Here is a 16,608-nt window from a genome sequence, read left to right on the forward strand (position 1 = left end):
GGTTTATTGCATGTGCTGCTGGCAGAAATGCCAGAAAATACAGGGTTTAACTCCTGTCAGTTCTGGATCGCATGGACACTGCAAACGTGTTACAGATCCACCAGGCTGCCAAATGGTGACAGACCATTGGTTTTATAGCCAGGGCAAAGCTGTCCTTTGGAGACTAGAGGAAAGTAAATATCTCATTTGCCCTGAATCAGATTCACTCCTGGCACTCAGGATGGGAAGACAAATTGTGCCATCTACCCCTGGGCTGAAGTTTCATTCTTTTGTCCTGCTGTGGCCAGCTAATTATATGCTATGAGTGCAAGAAATGGGGGCAGAAATGGCATAATGGCTTCAGTGGTTGTAAAGTGCCTGAAAATAAGGAAGCAATTCAATTATTTGTGGGCTGCCTTTGTCGTAACCTCCTAGAGGGAGGTTACTCCTCAGCAGCCATTGATTGCCTGGGGTCTGCAAGAAAAACTTGGGGTCTTTGAGCCATGCAGTGATTTTGAAAAAGATCTTGCATGAAAGTTATTGCTGCTGTTAGAGCTCAGAAAATTGTATAGAAGCATGAATTAAAAAGCCAGGTTCTGAGGTTCTCTGTTAGTCAGGATCTTGGGGAAGTCTTCATGGAGCTTCGCCTCCCAGTTTTTTTCAACCTACTTGGACTCCAGTAATTACCATTTCATGGTGCTGATCCAGCCATTTTTATGGATACTGTGTTTAGTTCCAATTCTGGATCTTTTCTTAAAAGTACTTTTTACACAAAAGTAAAGATAGGTGCAGCAGCCAACAATTGAAGTAAGATTTCAGCTGCAGATTTTGCATTTCTAACCCGTTCTTAGAGAAATGATATATAAAAGGAAGGATCTGTGGTGGCTGATCAAAAGAATTTATATCCAATACAGGAGTGCTCTGGGGCCACAGGAGTTAGGAGATATTTATCCATATGCTGAAAAGTGGACTAACAAATCCCCTATATGCAGGCCAACCCTTTCTTGGGTAAAAATTACCCGAGAGGAACATCCCGGTCTCGCTGCTGATGGCTGCTTTGTTCCCCTTCCACTTCTCTGGGGACCCTATGGTCTTCTGCTTGTGCAGCATTGAATTGGGGTTTGTTATCTCTTATCATGGTAATGCTGGAGGCAGTGCTTAGCACAGAGCCTGTCATGGGGGCTGCTGATTGCCAGATGTCTCCAGGTGACAAAGGGCTGAAGCATATCACTTCATTTATTTTCAGTGGAAGAATAGTGAATAGTTTTGGAAAAGCTTTTTGTTGTTCAGCCTTCTAAAAGCTTACCAGCCTTGTGGTTTGGGTTGGGTTTATTTTGTTTTGTTGTTCCACAACATTCTTTTAAGTCTTTAACTTCTGGTAGTTGCTCTCTACCTTTGGTATTTTCCCTCTTCATTACTAGTTTTGAGTGGTATGTTCTGTGATTGTTTAAATGCAAAAATGGTCAGATTGAGTGGGAGCAGTGTCACTTTCCCAGAAAACTTCAGTTTTGGGGTACCAGTAGACAGTGTATTCCAACACAGGTGTTCACACCTCCACCCATTTGAGCCTTTTGAAATGCCTGAGAGCTGTGTTCACAGCTTACCTTGGAAAAGGAAACTGGTGGCATTCAACAGCCTTAAATCATAAGTTGTTAAAATACAGAGGTTGGCATCTAGACAGCCAGGTTTGAAATTTTTGATAATAATTTAAATAGTAACTTGGGGGGGAAAAAAGTGATTTCCATCATTGTGATGAAAACTATTAGAGGATGAGTGACAAATGTGTGTATAGTCAACAAACAATCCAGTACCTGCTTTTAAAATTACTCAAATAGCATACAAAGACAGCTTGAAAATGTCTTTTGAGTATTTTTGACGTAAAGGCATCAATGGCACTTCTAGTGACAGATTTTACCTTGTCCTATGAGTTTTAGGGACTTTTTCTCTGTGTCCCATCTCTTCAAAGTTTGACATGTGGGATGTGCATGGATATTTTCCCCCTGCAGTGGAGCAGCACAGGACCAGAGTATGGCAGGATGAGGCAGTGCAGAAGCAGTAACTGCTCCCTGGTTTCTATTCTGCCGTGGGCTACAGAAACTAAACAACTGCTCCTTAGTTTATATTCTGCTGGGATACAGAAGCTCAAAGTGTTCTTGATGCATTGTTTTGCTTTGTTGGTAAAAATATGACCCATATTTTTCTTCCTTCAAAACCAGGAGTCTGGATTCACCACTTTCATGCGAACCCTGAGAGAAAGAGATCATGAAAGAGTAGGAAAGAAGAAGGATGAATTGTAGTTTCTGCCTCAAAAGGAGCTTTCCGCTGCACTGTGAATGGTTCCAGGTCTTTGTTGATGCACCTGAGACTTCACATATTCTCAAGACAGAGACTTTTTTTTTTATAAACAGCCATGGCCATTTTGTACAATTTTGAAATAAAGTGAAACCACTTGATTTTTAAAAGGAAAATAAATTAGAATGTTGCCATAATGTTTTAAAGAAAACTTAGCATTTTCTCTCATGTTGGGAGACTATGCCCACTGACACTCCTATGCAATATTTTTGTAGTCTGTAGTGTGTCTGTAGGTGATGTTGTTTGTTAGGGTGAAATTTTTGTTCCAGTATTGCAGTACATGTATAAAATAAAGGGGAGGGGACACGGTTTGGTTTGGGTTTGTTTTGTTATGTTGTGTTTAAATCAGCGCAGGAAAATGGGATTTATAAGACACAGATTTATTCAAATGAAGTTTTTCATTCTTGTGAAATAGTTATGTGTTGTTGACTGAGATTTGGGGGCAACAATTTTAAGGTGCTCAGGGATAAATAAGGTATCTGAGTTAATGAAGACATTAACATTGACCAGTCCAGATCTGTTAATTTCATTTAAACCTCTCTGGTCCTTAAATCAGAACTGTTTACATACCTTTATAAAATGTATTGAGTGAATTAAGCCCCACATTAAAAATCAGCAGAGCATGGGTTCAGACTAAACCCTCCTTCTTTGGCATCAATACTGTCAATGTATCTGTAAGTTTTGGCAGGAATGACTATCTTATAGGGGTACATAGTTATTCTTATAGGGTACACAGTTTCCCTTCAAGTTATGACTGAGTCATACCAAATATGTGTTGTAAAGTGTTATGTTCAACTGTTTTGAGAAATGCATAATACTTCTGGTAATGCAGCATTTGTGTGTGTTACCTGTTTACATTCCAAAAGTTATCTGCATTTGTAGGAGGGATTTTTCCTTTTTGCTCCTTAAGGAGTTGCACAATCTCCCTCCGACAGTCATCACTGTAAAACCTGTATCAGCAGCAGTTGAAATGTGTTACACTTTTGATGCTTAAACAAAAAAAAAAGTTGATCTGGAGGTACTTCTGTCTTCACAGGAGGGGAGAGGGAGGGGCAGGAAGTTGTGATTCACTTTGAACGAAAAATAAATTTTTAAAAGGACAAATATTTTTATCATTAATCAGCCTTGTTCAGCTCCTTCCCCACTGGGTGAGTGACCACAGCTGGTGGTGGCTTAGGAAGAGCTTGGAGCACACGGGATGAGTTCCAACAGCCCATGGCCTTGGGAATGCTGGGCAGCACTGCAGGTGTGTGAGGGTCACACTGACTGCAGCTGTGTGCTGTGTGAGGGTCACACTGTGCTGTGTGAGGGGCACACTGTGTGCTGTGTGAGGGTCACACTGTGTGCTCTGTGAGGGTCACACTGTGCTGTGTGAGGGTCACACTGTGTGCTCTGTGAGGGTCACACTGTGCTGTGTGAGGGTCACACTGTGTGAGGGTCACACTGTGCTCTGTGAGGGTCACACTGTGTGCTGTGTGAGGGTCACACTGTGTGCTGTGTGAGGGTCACACTGTGCTGTGTGAGGGTCACACTGTGCTGTGTGAGGGTCACACTGTGTGCTGTGTGAGGGGCACACTGTGTGCTGTGTGAGGGTCACACTGCAGCTGTGTGAGGGTCACACTGTGTGCTGTGTGAGGGTCACACTGTGCTCTGTGAGGGTCACACTGTGTGCTGTGTGAGGGTCACACTGTGCTGTGTGAGGGTCACACTGTGCTGTGTGAGGGTCACACTGTGTGCTGTGTGAGGGTCACACTGTGTGAGGGTCACACTGTGCTCTGTGAGGGTCACACTGTGCTGTGTGAGGGTCACACTGTGCACTGTGAGGGTCACACTGTGTGCTGTGTGAGGGTCACACTGTGCTGTGTGAGGGTCACACTGTGTGCTGTGTGATGGTCACACTGTGCTGTGTGAGGGTCACACTGTGTGCTCTGTGAGGGTCACACTGTGCTCTGTGAGGGTCACACTGCTGTGTGCTGTGTGAGGGTCACACTGTGTGCTCTGTGAGGGTCACACTGTGCTCTGTGAGGGTCACACTGCAGCTGTGTGAGGGTCACACTGTCCTGTGTGAGGGTCACACTGTGTGCTGTGAGGGTCACACTGTGCTCTGTGAGGGTCACACTGTGTGCTGTGTGAGGGTCACACTGTGTGCTGTGTGAGGGTCACACTGTGCTGTGTGAGGGTCACACTGTGTGCTGTGAGGGTCACACTGTGCTGTGTGAGGGTCACACTGCTGTGTGAGGGTCACACTGTGCTCTGTGAGGGTCACACTGTGTCCTCTGTGAGGGTCACACTGTGTGCTGTGTGAGGGTCACACTGTGCTGTATGAGGGTCACACTGTGTGCTGTGTGAGGGTCACACTGTGCTCTGTGAGGGTCACACTGTGCTGTATGAGGGTCACACTGTGTGCTGTGTGAGGGTCACACTGTGTGCTGTGTGAGGGTCACACTGTGCTCTGTGAGGGTCACACTGTGCTGTATGAGGGTCACACTGTGCTGTGTGAGGGTCACACTGTGCTGTGTGAGGGTCACACTGTGTGCTGTGTGAGGGTCACACTGTGCTGTGTGAGGGTCACACTGTGCTGTATGAGGGTCACACTGTGCTGTGTGAGGGTCACACTGTGTGCTGTGTGAGGGTCACACTGTGCTGTGTGATGGTCACACTGTGTGCTGTGTGAGGGTCACACTGTGTACTGTGTGAGGGTCACACTGTGCTCTGTGAGGGTCACACTGCAGCTGTGTGAGGGTCACACTGTGTGCTGTGTGAGGGTCACACTGTGCTGTGTGAAGGTCACACTGTGCTGTGTGAGGGTCACACTGTGTGCTGTGTGAGGGTCACACTGTGCTGTGTGAGGGTCACACTGTCCTGTGTGAGGGTCACACTGTGCTGTGTGAGGGTCACACTGTGTGCTGTGTGAGGGTCACACTGTGCTGTGTGAGGGTCACACTGTCCTGTGTGAGGGTCACACTGTGCTGTGTGAGGGTCACACTGTGTGCTGTGTGAGGGTCACACTGTGCTGTGTGAGGGTCACACTGTGCTCTGTGAGGGTCACACTGTGCTGTGTGAGGGTCACACTGTGCTGTATGATGGTCAGACTCCTCTGCCCTGGCACTCCAGGGGACACCAACAGCTTCTCACAGCAGAGAGCTGTCACCTGGGTCTGAAACGTTCCTCTTGCTCCTCAGCCTGCCCATCTCATTTTCTTCCAGTTGGGATCTGCAGGCTGTGCTGAGGGGCTGCTCAGGAGCTGAATGGCATCTTGCCTCCTCCCTGGGTGTTTTTTCCTTCTCTCTCTTGCCCAATTAATGACACTGTATGTTTGGCACCGTTAAGCTGCTGAAGCCATTAGTGAGTATTGTGCAATACCAGTAGCCTGATTGGCCTTGTATGGTGGCCAGCTTGTTAACCATAACATCAATTGGAATGGCCATGAGCTGTGCCAAGTATCTTCTCTTAATAGGCACCTGATGAGCCTCTTCACCCAAAAAAATCAGCTGCCTGATAGTACATAATATCATAGTGTAAAAGTAGCTTAATTTATGAAGACTCTTACTCTACTTTTTTTTTTCCTTTCAATTAGCACAGTTACTTATGTTGTGTATAGCACCTTTGCAGAGGATCATGATAATTCTTTATTTCAAGCTATCCTCACATAAGTAGCAGGCACTGCACTCTGCATTTAGGAAACAATACATATTGATGTCATTTGATCTCAAACAGGAATTCTTCTGCTTTTAGCAAACTATCAAGTATGATCACTCCAGAACTTGCTGCCTCTTTTGATCTCAGAGTCAAAGCAGCAGGCACTAACGAAATACAGCCTCCAGAAAATGTTGAGCATTTCTATGCATAGGCTGTGCCTATGTTTGTGCTAATTGGTGAGAAATGTAGACTTTTTCAAAAATAAGAAAGAAAAAAATGATAGCTTGCCAATGGTGACTTCACTAGTCAGGATCATTCTGAATTACAGGCTTTAGTAAATGTTTAGGATAAGACAATTGCACACTGTGCTTCAGACCAGTAATTCCTTACAGCTGGTTACACCATAATAAAATTAAGAATTCTCATTTTTTCCCTTCAGTCTTTTGTCAGTTGCTTCTTGGACTTGGGCATTCATTTTTTCTTGGCTAAAGAAAAAATGTGTTGTGCATGTGTTAATGCACAAATATAAAATATTTGAGAATAATTTACCTTCTGTTACAGGGTCATGACTCATCTGGTTTATGGTCTGAATGGTTTTTGAAAAATACAGTTTTGAACACCATACATGATTACATCAAATGGCTGACAAAAGCCTTAGTTACTGTGAACTAGAGTGTACCAGGAGCTCAGAATTTTGCTTTCAAGCCTTTTTAATTAGTAGGCCAGGTCTGGTCAGTCACACTGTTTTAGTTCTGTTGCCTCCAGTAAAGCAAAAAATGGTATTTAAAGTGTTAGTGAAGTCAGTTTATGTTTATATTCACATCAGTCACGTTGAAATTGAAATATGTTGTTATTTTTTACAAACTGTGAATGAAAAATATATGTAAGAGCTCTTATTTTCTGTATTTAAATGGTTGGTCATTTCACACATTCAGACTCCCCAGCCTGTCGCAGTAGATGCGTAGCCCAGGCATTCATAATCACACAGGAATTTCTGCCATGGTTAAAAGTGAGTAATCTGGGCTTTCAAGTCATGAATCATTTATCAGCAAGAAACTTAATTGCTGATAACAAATGGTTTGCAGTGAATCAGAGATTCTGCTCTTGCAATTATGGGTTTGGTCTTTCAGTCTTTTTAAGGTGTGATTCAAAGGTCTTGGACATCTGCTACATAGTTAACCCTGAGCAGATTAAATCTTGTCAAGGAAGGGTAAAACGTGTACGCAGCAGAGAGGCTCAGCCAGGATTGTGCATCGTTTTGTCCCCCAATGTTGGCTTAAAGAAGATATAAATAGCCCACAGGGCTGTGCTAGTCCTGCTGTGTGGCTGGACCAAGAGATGAAGGGCAGCAGGGCCAAGCATTTTGAGCATACTGGAAGCTGGAGAGGAAATGGTTTTCCCATCTAATGAAAGAGCCTGAGATGTTGGATTTATTTGTTTCATCCATCAAAAGGAGGGAAAAGGAGGGAAAAGTTCCCAGGAGAGTGAATGCTCTGGAATATGGCAAACACAAGTTGGGAGTCCCAAGATGAGCATAAGCTTCTATCCCAGCCCCTGCGACCTCAGAGGATGATTTGGCTCCGTTGTAATCCATCTATCTCTGACCCAGTAACTGTGTCCTTACTTGTTCAAACCAGAGCAACTCCTCCAAGAGGGACTGGAAGACAGACTTTCCAATCTGAGTCAAGAAAAGCAGCCTAACAAATCTCCATTTCCTCTTTCCTCCCCCTGTAAAATTGCATTTTGGATCTGACAGTCACGTTGACCCCCAAGCCCCTCCTAAATAGTTGCAGTTGGGTGAAAAAGCCTTGGGAATTATTCTAAACTCCCACTCAGACCAAATTAAGTCCCCAAATCTTGCTAACTTACAATCCTTCTGATAGGCATCTGCAAAGATAGATTGATATTACTGGTGAAAAAAGATAAGAGAGGTAAGGTCTATGTTCTTGCAGCATTTAATTTGGGAGTAAAAAAAGCAGATAAAACTCCCATCATGAGTAAGCTCTAAGAGAATGCTTCAGAGTGTCTTGTTTCAGATGGAATTGCTTTATGGGTGATTTTGATTTTAGAGGCGAACTGCTTTTCAAAAGAAAAGTCAAGACTTGGTGACATAGCCTACAGATGTTTTGTCTGTTTGCCTTTTAAAAAAATAAAAATAAAAATCAGAATCACTCTCCATATTCCTGATAGTGCTATATTACAAGAAAGAAATCTTGCCTACATGGATTTCCTGGAATAACACTGAACCCCTGCCAACTGCATTTTACAAACTATGAAACAAGCTATTTGCTCCAAACAACACACACTCGGGGGAGTGGGGACTGCTGCCCACATGCACCTTGTTTTAATTTAATAGCTTACTTTAGTGTGTTTGGCTCCGTAATGGAACACTGAGATTGCAGGAGTAAATTCTGAAAACTGAGGTGGGGGGAAAATCAGCTCTTATCAGCAGGTGTTGAGAACTGTAGCCAAACGCTGGCATTTTCCTTTGCCTTTGGCAGCCCAGCATCCCTGAGCGTTCCATGGCTCTGCGGGAACCACAGGAGTGCAGCCCTTTGGCTAATCCGGTTGTGTACATTACTGCTCTGTGCTGGAACTGATTGGAAACCAGAATTTTTCCCATTAGTTTCTTTGACTGGTCATAAGAAGATGTTGTGTTTTCTCTGCACATCCTGCTTTTATTTACAGAGTGGAGGAGGAGGAGGAGGAGGATACTTGGGTATCTAAAAGGGAAATGAAGCCAAATGCCATTTTTCCTGCTGGCAGCCAGGATTCCTGGGGACTGACCATTGCTGCTGAAATATTCCCTGCAAAGCATTGTCAACTGGCTTAGCTTTTGCAAGGTTTTGGAAGGTACTGTGTGATGCAATATTGCAAAAAAAATCTCAGTATCCAAGGCAGCAATTTCCAACCTCTGTTTTCCGAGGAGTTAAGCTGAAGTGTAAACTCTGTTCATCAGCCCAGTATAGTTGGTTTTGAGATAGAAAAAAGATGGTCTTTTAGCCCAAAATTTAGGAAATCACAGCTCTAATGCAGGCCCATAGGATGTCTGGGTGTTTCCACACAGCTGCCCTGGTCCTTGCTTAGTAAGATTCCTGCCCCTGGAAGTCACGTCCTCCTGCCCAGAGCACTCGGCACTGCTGCAGGGAGACAGTGCTCCTTAAGGAACAGTTATTCTGTGTTTGCTTAGAAAGCATAATAGTGCTAATTATTCTCATTAGCTTTGAGCCACTAATAAATTATCTTTCCTATTGCTCTTCCATCACTCAGTAATGAGAACCATTTAGCCAGATTTTGCAGATACTGCTTGCTCCGTCTCTACAGCATGATTCCCTGCAAGCATTCATCATAGGAAAAGAGCTACGTGAACAAAATCTTTTCAAATTAGTCTCTGGTGCCCCAGTTAAGTGGGTGTCTACATCGCAGGCATGCAGAAGAGCCTTCTTCATTAATATGTGCAATTCTGTGCGAGCTGATTAGCTCTTGCAGCTCATTTGATAGCAAATGTGTAAATCCGTCACACTCTAAATGCCAAATATGTGCACAGCTAAATTATGGAGAAGTAAGAAACTGCAGGAGTTGAGAGTCTTTATCTGGAAAAAGAGGTCCTTATCCCATGCATTAAATTGGAGCTCTGGGTTTATCTAGAGCATTTGTCACTCCTCTGCTTTGTCATTTTACTGCTGGCAAAATGAATAATTCTTTGTGTCGTGTTGCTGGTCCTTTCAGGATGTGTGGGTGTTTAATTTGGTGCCCAACATTTGTAACAGACATCTGGTATCCAGCCCGAGTTCCCAGAAGACAATAGTCACAGCACAATGCCATCTTCCTTGTGCAGGACAGCAAACCAAACTAATCAGTTACAACTATCTATTATTAACAATGCAGTTGCCATCACTTCTCTTGGGTTTTTTTGTTTGTAAAAATCTCATGAAGAAAAGGAGAGGGATGAAGTTAGTTTTTTTTAACGTCCACATTTTTTAGCCAGGGCAGTGCTGCACAGTGTAATTAATGTCGTGGTGCATCTGCCAGCACAGGGGAAGCACTAAAGAGTGTCACCTGTCAGCACGGAGGGGTTGGTCTGCTGCTGCAATACAAGTGCCCTTGGCCAGTTATTCTGAGACCAAAGAAGGAAACTGGCCTTAAGAGCTCCTAATTTATGCATGTTTTTCCTCCTCTCCATGCCAAGTAGCTGCAGAGCCAGCCCAGCCTCAGGGCCTGGACACACCAGCTCAGGGCAGCCAAGCAACCTCTGTTTTATTTTCTCTCAGCACGAAGAAAAATCACAGTGTGAACCCAGCCTGACCTCCAACATATTTTGGCATTACCTTCTGGGCATACAGGCTGGGAGGAAAAAGCTTCCCACTTCCCAAAGTTCCGGCGTGGGAAGCTGTCTTTCTCCAAGCTGAGCATAAACTCTTCAGAGAACATTTCCTAGGAAAATATGAAGCACAGTAATGGATGTCTGATCCTGTAGCCACCAGGTTGATGGTGATAAATGCTTATTACTGTACCCCACCCCACAAGCATGGAACAGGATGAGCACATCCACCATTTCCTACTGCATCCCCAAATGTACTGAGAGCTCTCCAAGGGTTTGCTTACCAAGAAGACAGCTCTATGTTGGTCTCACCTGCAGTGGGTGCACAGTCCTCCCCAGAGGCAATATGGATGAGAGGCTCTTTCTTTTCCCTTTTCACAGAGGGACAAGCATCCTTTAAGGCAGATTTTCCCTGATTCAGTGGGAGGTGAATGGGGCCACAGGAGAGCTGCTGCACAAATGCAGAGATGCTGCACAATGCTGCCAGTGACATGCAATTCCCTCTGAGCTCTGGGGTCCATCATGCCTTCCATCTGCAGTACACCACAAAACCATTGTCACTGCTTACCCTAAACTTAACTCTCTGCCAGAGCTTTTCTTAGGCAAAAGAGCAGCACAAGAGGAGGGACTGCAGAATCAAAGAAACAGAATTCACCATGGAATAAAGTCATGTCTCTCTGGTACTGTAGTATGAGGTGCATTAGGTATATTTTGGATGGATGTATAATCCTAATTGTTGTGTATTGTTTGTGTTGTAGTCCCTAGATTCAAGTCCTCATTATTCTAGATGCTGTACAAATATATAAGAGTCTGTCATGCATGGAAAGGCTTTTATTATGTAAATAGTCAGGTTGGGAAAAAAGAAGTAGTGTTATCTCTGTTTTACAGATGAGGCAGTGAGACAGAAAAAAACCCCAACAAAGCATTTTGCCCAAGGACACACAAAGTCTGTGGGTCAGCAGTGGACTTGAAATTCAAGTGTTGGTTTCCTTTCTTACTAGCTCTTCTTTCCATTTGTGTACTGCCCACAACATAATTAAAATTAAGCACAAAGAAGACAACACTCTGCAATTTATCTCTATCTGTAACAATCATTCAGCACCTCTCAGCCAAATCCTCCCCAACTCTTTTCTTCTCTTCAAAACCTCTATTTTTGCCATGCCCAATGCCTGTGACCACCATACAAGTCACTGTAGGTGTTGTCCTCTGATTTTCTGCAACATGTATCAGTTATCTATAAAGCTGTTCAGGAAAAGACCCTGTTGCATGTGGGGCTGTTTCTCAGTTGGACCAGCCTGCCAAATTTGTATTCCAATCCTTTTAAAAAGTGATACTAACACTATTTAGAATAAAAAAGGATGCATATACATTTCTGCTGCAAATATACAGCCAACCAATCTATAACTGCTGCTCAACACTACCTGCTAGTCAAAATTGTATATTGCTGTAAATAACTAATCTATACATAGACAAATAAAACATGGATTTTTCACTCAAAAATCACAATATATTTTGTTTTGTGTACAGCAATATTTTATGTCAGTCTTTTGGAAATAATGTGGGAGGAGAAAATTGTAAAAGTCATGACAGTCACTGGAAAACAGAATAAAATGGAATGGGTATTTACCAAGGCTAGATAATATCAAACTAATTCAATAGATTTCTTTGATAGAGTAATTAATTAGCTAGACAAAGAGGGAAATGTGGCTGTCTGGACCTGAATAAAATAGCTGATGAGGAGCTGTGTATAAATTTATATCTCCTGCATGGAGAAGTCTGAGATTTATAGAGGAACTGCAAGGCATACATGTTGTTGGAAGATGAGAAGCTGAACTGTATTGAAAGGAAATTATTCAAAGCTCCTAAACTGTAAGTCTTAAGACTGATTGGTATTATTTTCATCAGTGACCTATTTGGAAAACAGAGGTGTCTGATCATTAAAATACATTGAAGTCACCAAGTTAGGAGGTATCATCAGTGTAGAGAAAGTTCAGAATATCACACAGCAAGAGCAGAAGAGCAAGGCCACAGAAGTAGTCAGGGAGGTAGCAGCAGACAAAATTCTGTAGGAAACCTCCAATGACACTGAAAGATTTTGTGTTTCAGTGCAACATGGGCATGGAAAAGGCAACTGAAACTCTAAAATGCAGTAGAAGACACATTTCTAGCAAAGCAAGGGAGGTATGAGCATCCTTGAATAAGACCCTAGTAAGATTTTATTTGGAATAAACCACATTATTCTGATTGTGTTACAGAAAGCTGGGCTCTTAATGAAATGAGTACAGCAAAGGGCTGCTAAGAGAGCACTGGAGAACCTTTCATGAAAGGACAGGGTGCACAGGGGGCTTGTTCAGCCCAGCAGCTGAAGAGTGAGATGTGGTTTGATTACTTTTTGTAGGGGGAATATTAAGTGTAGGGCATCTAAATGTATGAACAAGTAGGTATAAATTTGCCATGAATAATTTAGACTATCAATCAGGTGTTCTTTATCCACCTGCATAGTGAGGGTATAAAAGTTATAGGGATGAAATCATACCTTGCTTTTCATGAAGCTCACAAAATATATTAGCTGGACCATGTGATCCAGTTGCCTACCTGGGGACTGGATTTGATAATCCAGAAAGTCCTGCCTATCCTGTGTCTTAGTGGATTTCTATTACAGTGAGCCACCATCTCCATCTTATAATGTTATTAGCTATTACAGTACCTATAATCCCTTCAGTCCTAAGAAACCTTTCTATCTTTCTGAATTAAATTTCAAATAGAACAACCTAACTGTGGATTACAAAGCTATATGTGTTTTCTTTCTTACTCAATAAATTTGCTGTTGTGATTATCATAACAAGATGAATTTCATTAGGGACTAAGAATTAATTTCATATAAATTATAGTGTTTATGGCACAACTGTACTGAAAAATAATGATGTTTTTATTTATTGTAATTGTTCGAATGGCTCCTAATGAAATTTTTGGCCTCATGAAGTGATCAGCTTGGAATGACTTTCCCTTCTATGAAAATATTTAAATATAAACAAAGTCTGCCAATGTGTTCAATTACAGTCATGCAGGGAACTAAAGGGATTATGTGTACTAGGAGTATATTCATGTGGCTTTGCAGATCAGCTGCTTCTACCAGAAAGGGAATAAAGTAAGCAGAAAAGCCCCAAAGAGAGCCCATCACTGTTGGAATGGCTTGGGACATGATCATCAGAAAAGCTCACTCGTGTTATTTCCATAAGCCCATAATGCTTATGGCCCTGTAAATACAAATACATTAACAACATGTTGCTTTTCAAACTAATTGAGATGCAGTGTGAAGATTACTTTTCAGAAATAGGATGTTCTTTATGCAGGAGATCATACTGGGCCCTGCTGCAACAAGAGCCATTGGGAGAGCTCTGTATTTTGTTCTAACAGCTGCATTTATTGCCAGTTGGAGACTTTCTGTGACATTATGATGTTGCTTCAATCTTGCAAAGCCCTTAAGAGTTAAATACTAGCATTCCAGGAAAGAAACTTTTGGGCCCAGCACAGGACCTTAAGACTGAATCAGCAGAGGAGGTTTTTAAAAAAGAGGAGCAAGGAAATAAACTGCATATTCTGCTGATGATTTTTATGACCTTGCTCACACTTGTGCTGATGCTGTGTTAGCAAGAACATTTCATTCCAGTGAGTATAATCCTTGCTCTTGTGATTATGGACACAGGTTTCTCTGAAACCTTGAAAATCAAATGCAATTTTTTAGAGTGCAAAATTGTTAGAAAGTCACGGGCTTTTAGCTAGTGCCATGATTTCAGGAGCCTGATTCAGAGTGCAAAGGCCTCGCGATGCAGCTGGGCTGCACTCCTCCTGAATTCACTAATTCAACATACCTGTTTTTTCCTGGGAACTGACAGTACTTTCCAAGGAACAGGAAGCATATTAATGGTTGTTAGTCTGGTTTTTAGCTAAAGCCTCAGCTTGAATAATACCTCCAGCTTCAAGCACCAAACTTTAAGAAAGATGTAAGAAAAGAAATGGTACAGAGAAAGGAGCAGTAGAATGAGAAACATGTAGTAAACAGAAAGGGGTTTTTTTGCCTTTTGGGTTAAAATAAAAAAAAATTTATGAAGGCTTTGGGTTTAATTAGTCTAAATCAGAGAAGGTTTTTATTTTCCCCATAAAAACAGTCACAAAGTGGATCAGTAATCTGATACATTCCATAGTTTAATTTGCTGCAAAAAACCCTGAAGCTGAATTTTCCTTTCAGAACCTTACTTTTGTGTTGCTCCTGTGACTTCATCACTGATGAACACAACTACTGCCAGCTCCTCAAGTTGGGTGTTTTCCTTGGGGAAACCTGATTAAAAAGTCATGTTTAAATCCAGTGTACAGAGCCTAAGGGTTTGTCTTCCCTACCTTAAGTCATCCAAAGCCAAGGTGTATAAATGCAGCTGGACATGTCTGCTCCCTGCAGTGACTGAGGAGAAATAGCAGCAAAGAGCTTCTTCACAGAGGGCAATTTCCAGATCACTGAACATTGGTGAGGCAAATCCTGTCCTAACTCATCTCTGAGCATTCACTGTTGGGTTTGCTTTCAGCTGGCTGATGACACACTCAGCAAGTGATGCCTTCTCTGTTTTGCTCCTGTAGAGGCCCCTCGTTGGCATTTCTGAGGGGTTTGGCACCACGGGCACTCCTTCATTGCCCTCCCTTCATCCTCTGACACTGCCCACACCTCTTGGTCTCCTCATCTCTCCTCCTCATTCTGAAACACCTCATTCCTCCACTTGGCTTCCCTTTGCACTGACCGGATTTACTTCTTATGAATGTTTTATCTCTGGCTGCAGCTTTCACTAATGCATTCACTGCACGCTGCCCCTCTGACAATGTTTTACTGCTTCCGTGTCTTAGGGGAGTCAATGGGACAAGGAAAAGACACAATTTAAAGTGTAACTGGCTTGTTAGCCATGCAAATTCTTGAATAACACATAGGATTTAAGTTCACCATGAGAGCTGGGAGCTGTAACCTCACTTCTGACTCTGCCACCACCTCCCTCAAGCGACCTTGTGCAATTTATTTAACCTCTTGGGGTCAGGTTCACCTGAAAATAAAGAATTATGTGGTTTTTTTTCCTCTAGGAATCCTAACTAATAGATGTATATACAATACTTGAAATCCTGTTTATGTAAATGGAAAATGCTTATCTTTTTTCTTTAAAACATTTACAAAAGGTTAAAAGAATTCTAGGGTTGAAAGATAAACAGTTCAGAAGAACTAGAAAAATTAAAATTACACATGTATGCACTTATCACAAACCTTTAGACAGCCTCTAATTAAGTAATCACTAGTTGTCTGCATTATAGCAGATGATATCATAAGCTGTTAAACTGCGTAGCAGTGTGTAATACTGTGCACTCTGTTTATACAGGATAAGGACTCTCTGGAAATTATTCAGATTAATGTATCATCTGAACGTGTGCTTTACCTGTGCATAGTCAGTCAGGATTGAGGTGTTCCCATGCTCCACTCTATAAAAGCCTGACTGGGATCAGTTTTTTCCTGACAGGCCTAGATACTGACTTGCAGATGCCAAGTTGTGTATTCGAACACGCAGATGCTCCATCCCTTGTGAGGCTTTAGCAAGACCTGTTCGTGGTGCACATCCTTGGCAGTTCCTGCCAACAGCCAGCTTTCACTGAGAGAAGGGTGCTCAGGAAAGGCTCTCCAGGACATCACTTTTTCTTGAGCTTTTATGTTCAGAGAAAAACTACCTCACCAAGCAGGTGACCTCTCCTGCTGTGGCCCCTCTCCTCACCTGCTCCTTCCTTCCTCTCCCACATCTCCATGGAGCCCCATCTTCTGACCCCCCTCTTCACCACTTCCCTCTCTCGAGTCTGCTCTAAAATTTTTTTTCCCTTTTTGCCAGTTTTCCCCTCTGTTACTCAGCCCCAGAGCCACAAGTTATCTTTTACCCCTTACTGTGATCTTGCTTGACTCAGGGAGCTTGAGCCCTTGGCTTGGCTGAGCTTTGCTTGAAGCACAGAGAAGAAAGCCTGGAGGCTGAATGGGTGCAATTAATCTCCAGTAACAGCAATTTACTCCTGTTCTAAGATCCAAGAGTGTGGTGTTGTGAGGTCCCCAGGATGAGGTGAGAGATGAGAATTTGACTCCAAGTTCTCAGAAGGCTGATTTATTATTTTATGATATTATATTATATTAAAAGAAGTGCTATACTAAAATTATACTAAAGAAAAGAGAAAAGAGACATCAGAAGGCTAGACAAGAATGAATAATAAAAACCCGTGACTGACTCAGAGATCCGACACAGCTGGCT

The 16,608-nt window shown here is 42.6% G+C and overlaps 1 protein-coding gene across 1 annotated transcript in view; it reads left to right on the top strand.

Annotated features, from left to right (window-relative positions):
• PDIA5 (protein disulfide isomerase family A member 5) overlaps positions 1-3,435 on the top strand; it is a 98,099-nt gene extending 94,664 nt beyond the window's left edge. Inside the window, exon 17 of the mRNA XM_036386670.2 lies at positions 2,196-3,435. Coding sequence (XP_036242563.1) covers positions 2,196-2,276 — 81 coding nt within the window. The 3' untranslated portion in view covers positions 2,277-3,435. The remainder of the gene's footprint in view (positions 1-2,195) is intronic.
• The last annotated feature ends 13,173 nt before the right edge of the window (positions 3,436-16,608 follow it).

Source organism: Molothrus ater, chromosome 7 (genome assembly GCF_012460135.2).
Source record: "Molothrus ater isolate BHLD 08-10-18 breed brown headed cowbird chromosome 7, BPBGC_Mater_1.1, whole genome shotgun sequence".
Lineage (NCBI taxonomy): Eukaryota > Metazoa > Chordata > Aves > Passeriformes > Icteridae > Molothrus > Molothrus ater.